The 6,077-nt window shown below is 34.5% G+C and overlaps 1 protein-coding gene across 2 annotated transcripts; it reads left to right on the forward strand.

Moving 5' to 3' along the window:
- Nucleotides 1-757: 757 nt before the first annotated feature.
- Nucleotides 758-5,452, forward strand: LOC107817665 (uncharacterized). 2 transcript variants are annotated; one of them, XM_016643530.2, is made up of 5 exons: nt 758-1,286; nt 1,490-2,658; nt 4,121-4,534; nt 4,614-4,834; nt 4,915-5,452. In XM_016643530.2, the coding sequence occupies exons 1-5, from the start codon at nt 1,126-1,128 to the stop codon at nt 5,164-5,166; spliced, it is 2,217 nt and encodes a 738-aa protein (XP_016499016.1). In that variant the 5' UTR covers nt 758-1,125; the 3' UTR covers nt 5,167-5,452. The 2 variants fall into 2 exon arrangements, with proteins under 2 accessions (XP_016499016.1, XP_016499017.1); XM_016643531.2 differs by having other exon boundaries at nt 768-1,286; nt 1,493-2,658.
- The last annotated feature ends 625 nt before the right edge of the window (nt 5,453-6,077 follow it).

Below are 6,077 nucleotides of genomic sequence, written 5' to 3' on the forward strand. Positions count from 1 at the left end.
ACTAGGCCCAAAGCACAAAAGGCAAAGACTCACCACCAAAAGAAGAGTATAGCAACGTTCCAAAAAGCAAATATCCAAACACGACTTTCTCACCGTATGAGATGTGGTGGAATAAGTAATGTTTTCTCCGCTTTAAATCAGAGGTTATTAAGTTAAAATTATGTAATTGGAGAACTTTTAGGGCCCGTTTGGCCATTAAAAAATTGCATATTTCACTTGAAGTTGAATTTCAAAAAAAATCGAAAATTTGAAAAACTTTAAAAAATTATTTTTCAAAATTTTCATTTCAAATCACTCAGAAAAATTTAAAAATAGCTTCAAATTATGTTCATATCCAAATACAAATCTAATTTTCACTTGAAAATATCTTACTTTTTTTTCGAAATTTTATAATTCTTATGTCCAAACGCCCACTTTGTTAGAAGCAACTTCCTTAATAGATCCATCCGGTACAGTTTGAATTAATTGAGTTATTTCCTTAGTAGGCCTATTCGACGTAATCTGAAGAGTTTATGCATTGCAATATAAATTAATTTAACTATTTCCTAAGTAAGTTTATCTGATGAAATCTGAACTAATCGAACCAATAATTTCAAATAAACAATACCTAAGATTACAAAAAAAAAGATTAAAAAAGAAAACTAAGACTTTCTCCATTGTTAATGAAATTTGACCCTTACCACTCACCTAAGAAACGTGTCAAATGTTAAGTGAAAACAAACAAAAAAAAGCCCCACCAAAACCATACAAAATCTTTAACCGACAAAAAACATTATGAAATATCTAAGCCCCATTTGTCATTTCTCTATACAAAACAAATTTATATCATCTCTTTATTTGTACTTTGATCATTCAGCAATTTCATGTCCATATCTTTCACTCTCACGACTTCTCTAAAATTCTCTCATTTTTCTCTTTTTCCTCAATCTTCGCCAACATGTTAGGTCTCCAAAAAAATAGTAAAAACAAGACATGTTTTAGCAGATGCTTAGGATTTTTCTCCTCAAATATCGTTCTTCTTTAGTGGTCTCTCCACTTTCTCCTATGAATTCAAGATTACTATACTACTAGCCTACTACTATTAGCTTGTGTTCCTTTTTTCCTTTACTTGTAGTTGGAAAAGGCATGAGTACCAATAAACATTTTATGCTCAAAAGCCACTTTAATAAAATGTTTTTGAGTCAATTTATGTACACAACAATAACTTGGTGTGTCAATTCCCTATGGAGTTTCTTTTCTAGCTTCATGTTCAAGATTTTCTTTCTCTTGGAGAAATACATAGACAGGTATGATAAATAAATCTTCTTTTTCATCAGATTATTTAATTTAACCGAGAGTCAAACAGTTTCTCTATACTTGCAAGGTAGGGATAAAGTTGTGTATATTTTACTCTCCCCATGCGTCACTTGTAAAAATTTAAATTTAGTGAGTTTTTTGTTGTTGTTGTTGTTATATTTGCTTAAAGTTTTTGTCACTTTTGGTTTTGTAGCAGGATGGTGGAGGGTGATTATAAGAAGAATGATTCAGATTTTAGTGCCATTCAATTGGAATGCAAAAGTGACAAAAGTTTAGAATTTGATGAGAAGGGTTTTGAAACAGAGAGCTCTGTTTTTGTACAGAGTAAGTTTCAATACAAATATGGACAAGATGCTTTCGGATTTATAGAAAAGCCAGAAGTTAAAAGCTTTACTATTCAAGAAATGTTTGTGAATTTTAATGAAGGAGAAGAAGAAGTTTTAATGGCTGAGGAGTTTCAGTTGGATCAAATTAGAAAAGAAGAAGAGATTCATAAGAGTTTTGATGATTCACCAAATTCTAAGGAAAAATTGTTCTATTTCTCTTTTTTCAAAAATGGAAGTGACATTCAAGAACATGTACTTGAGACAGAAAATAAAGAGGAAGCAAAAGCTGAGGTTTTTGATGAAAAAGAAGCTAATGATCAAGAATTAGCAGAAGAGCATGTTGAAAGTATTTGTTGTGAAGAGAATTTGAAGCAAAATGATGAAGTTTTTAGTGATAAGGAATCAGAGAATTTGGAAGATATATGTTATGAAATTCAATTGTTTCCTGAGAATCATTCTTTAGGTCGAAATTCGTTTCAAGGGTCTGATACTATTGGAGCTGAGGATTTCATTATAAGTGAAAAATCAACTTCTGATGTACATGTTAATGGATTCTTGAATTCTGATCATTTTATGGAAAATGATGACATGGGGTTTATAGAATTGGAAACCTCTTTGCATAATTTTAATGCAATAGATACAGATGAGTTTGTTTCTGAAAAAGTTGACAGAGTTGAAGAAACAGATATGAATTCTGAGGAAGTGAAGTTAATGGATGATTTGCAAGAATTTCAAGGTCATAATTCGAGTCGAAAATCATGGGATACAGACTCAGATGAAGATGATATCTTATTGGAACATCAGAATTTAGTCAGGCAAATGAAAATGGAAATGAAAAATTCAAGAATCACAGGGCTGCCTACTATATCAGAAGATAGTGAATCTCCTAAAGTAGTAGAAGATTTGAAGCCACTGAAAATTGATGAAAAGATTGAGTATAAAGATTGTATTGAAGAAATCCAGAAGTTTTACAAAAGCTATGCTGAAAAAATGAGAAAATTGGATATCTTGAATTATCAGACCTTGAATGCTATCAGTAAGTTTCAAACTAGTTACCTCTTTTAGCTGTTTGGTAAAAAAAAAAAATCGAACTTCCATCTTTAATTGTTAAATCTTTGTTTGGTGTAGAACAATGATGTGTTTGTTTTCTGTCCATTTCAGTATTAAATACTTGATGAAGTCAGCATATGTATGAATCTTGTGGCCCCTTACTCATGTCATTTTCAGTAAACTCTAGGATTAAATTCATCAATAAGCACGCTGAACAACCAAATTTCTGCTTTGAGCCTTGTGCTTGTTCCATTTTGTCACTCATCCAACTAACTTTGACTATAAAAGTTAGCTCATAAGATGGAGTTATAAAACGCTTATAAGCTGGTTTCCTGTCCTATGTGAGACTGCGCCACACCCTCACCCGGCACCGGTTTGGGGCGTGACGCAGGAGCGGATATTTTGGGGGGGAGTGGGGAGGAGGGGCAAAAAAGGGTTCACCCGGACCCCCTTTGCTACGCTATATATATATAAGGTAAAATCCGTTTTATGACTTTGTATATTATATTATGAATCCCTATGACACAGCCCAAAAACATAGCTCAATGTTCAAAGGGGTTCAACATCTTTGTGAGGTAATTGGTGTAGTTCCCGCTGGTCACACAATCTCTTCTACTTTTTAACTTTTTTTAAACTCTTTAGCGGAAATTATGCCTCCGCCATTGGTGTGACAAGTTGGCTTTGATATTGTTTTGTCACGGACCGCTGAATTTCGATACAAAAACTAGCTTGTGAGGTAAAGGGTTGTGGACCGCTTATAAGTTGTGTCAAACCTCCCTCTCTTGTCCAATATGAAATAGCATCAGAATATGCTTATTGTCCTGTCTGATAATTTGCATGATTTTTGACCATTAGATTTTCGAAAAGAGCAGTGTGACATAATCTCCACTTCTGAAAGTACCCACTATCAAATGCTTAAAGGGACACTCTTTTGCTGTCCCTTTTCAATTATGTCATGCAATTATTAAATTTTAATGTTATAATCAGTGGCTTTTAATGCCATTCAACCGACTTTTAGGTCCTTCCACTAATAATTTCTTGGTCTAATCAAATTGCTAATTTAGGGAGAATAGAACAACCCCGCAACCAATTTAGAGTAGTCATCTTGGACTAGTATTGTAGAAAAAAAATGAGACAATTTTTTTTGTCAAAACATTTGTTGAATTAAAAGATGAATTAATAAAAAAAATCGTTGACCTAGAATTAGCAAAGTATCTTTGGAGTAACGTAAAGTTGTCTCCATATGACGTACAACTCGTGGGTTCTGAGTTCTGAAATCAGTCGTTGATGGTTGCTTTCTACCTACATCAGTGTGACCCTTTCCTAGACCTGCATGAATGCGAGATGTTTTGGCACCAGGCTGCCTTTCATTAACCTAGAATTAGCTTCTTGAAATGTTGTTTTGAGTCCTAGACTCATGTATTCTGATGTTTTACTTTTTAACATAGGTTTCCTTCAACTTAAGGATTCAGAAGTGTTTATGTCAAGCAAAAAGTCATCAAATTCAATAACAAAAGCCTTCGCTTTGCCTAGCTTCTTGGCAAACAAACAAAGGAAAATCTTTGCTGATCCAGCACAAAAATCCATTACTGAAATGAATAGAGACTTGGAACTAGTATATATTGGACAAGTTTGCCTTTCATGGGAAATTCTTTGTTGGCAATATGGTAAAACAAAGGAATTGCTAGAACATGATCCTCAACAGTTTCACACATACAACCAAGTAGCTGGAGAATATCAGCAATTTCAAGTACTTTTGCAAAGATTTGTGGAGGATGAGCCATTTCAAGGACCTCGAGTCCAAAATTATGTCAGGAAGAGGTGCATGCTCCGTAGCTTTCTTCAGGTCCCGAGCATTAGAGGTACACTTTTTTTCACTGAATCATTACTAAAATAGTTCGATTCATAAGTAACGAGGGGTGTACTCTCACCGTCTAGCAGATGATCGTTCAAAGGAAAAGCAAGGCAGAAATGAAGGGGAAAAAAATGTCATCTCCATAGTGAAGTTGGCGGAAATTATTAAGGAAACAATGCAGGTTTTCTGGGAGTTTCTTCGTGCTGATAAACGCGAAGCTAATTTGGGCTTAAAGGGTGTTCAAGGAACTCAAATGGACACTGCAGAAACCGAGCTTTTTATGAATATCAAATCAGATCTTCAAAAGGTTTGCTTGTCATCTTTACTCATAGAAGTCTTTCTTTTAGTTTCTAAACTCTATTATGCATAACTTGATTCTATATGCAGAAGGAGAGGAAGCTTAAGGATGTACAAAGAAGTGGCAATTGCATAGTGAAGAAGTTCCAAAAACAACAAGAAGGTCGATTAAGCCATCCGTTATTCACGTCGCTGGTGGAACTAAAACTGGTATCAAGAGTACTAAGTTTACCAAGATTAAGGAGAGATTACTTAGTCTGGTGCCAGAAGAAATTAAGTAATATCAATGTTGCTGGCAGGAAAGTTAGTATGGAGCCATCTTTTTCCCTTTTTCCATGCTAGGAAATATGAGTATGTTTAGTTTTCACATGTAAATGGAAGTCTTCTAGGTTATATTAGTACCCAAAAAAAAACTTATAATACCCTTACTTCCCCTTTAAAAAGAAGTAGCTAGAGGAGGAGATAATTTGGCCTGATTTTGTAAGGTCAAATTCAGAATAAGGATCAGTGGTTTCCCATAACTTTTGAATATTAGAATAGCTTTATGAGAATGTATTCCCGCAGAATTGTTATTTTTGTTGCCAGGATATATGTTCTTTAATATATAGATAATATCAAGATTGGAAAATTTATCCAACCACCTAAATTACTTTTCCCCAAGCAAATTTCTCTATAGCTTCAAGACACTTTGACTATATGAATTAGATAAAATGCCATCTGAAACGGCCTCTCTACCTTTCGGGGTAGGGGTAAGGTCTGCGTACATATTACCCTCCCCAGACCCCACTTGTGGGATTATACTGGGTCGTTGTCGTGTCGTGTCGCCATCTGAAACAATAATACTTCAAATTCTTCTGATTTTTTTCACCAGAATCATCACTCCGCTATTTGACTAACATACTCCCTTTTGATCTCCCTCGTACTTTCATATCAAAGCTGGATATGATTGACTTTCATATTAAAATAATAGCGTATAATGGCAGTTCTCTTTTCCATTTCTTCTTTTATGATCTTATCTACTTGAAATGTTTATCTGTAAGTGCGGCTTGGCGAGAGACTAGGCCAACTTACTGCTGCCTGCCATGCCATAATTTAAGCTTTAGGCCTCATAGACAGAACTCTGTTTAGGTATTAGGGAAGGGAGGACAACACAACACCTAAGGTGCGGTTCAATGCTTAACAAAAACTGCCAAAAGAAAGAAAAAAGAAGAAGGGATATACGGAAAATATTTAGCATAGAGTAAATAACCCAC

The sequence above is a fragment of the Nicotiana tabacum genome, chromosome 20 (assembly GCF_000715075.1).
Source record: "Nicotiana tabacum cultivar K326 chromosome 20, ASM71507v2, whole genome shotgun sequence".
NCBI lineage: Eukaryota > Viridiplantae > Streptophyta > Magnoliopsida > Solanales > Solanaceae > Nicotiana > Nicotiana tabacum.

Bases quoted from the DNA above. Each gene is read 5' to 3' on its own strand.
- LOC107817665 (XM_016643530.2), top strand. From the start codon at position 1,126: ATGAGTACCAATAAACATTTTATGCTCAAAAGCCACTTTAATAAAATG. The intron at 1,287-1,489 runs GTATGATAAATA...TTGGTTTTGTAG, and splicing joins TTGGAGAAATACATAGACAG to CAGGATGGTGGAGGGTGATT. The intron at 2,659-4,120 runs GTAAGTTTCAAA...TTTTTAACATAG, and splicing joins TCAGACCTTGAATGCTATCA to GTTTCCTTCAACTTAAGGAT.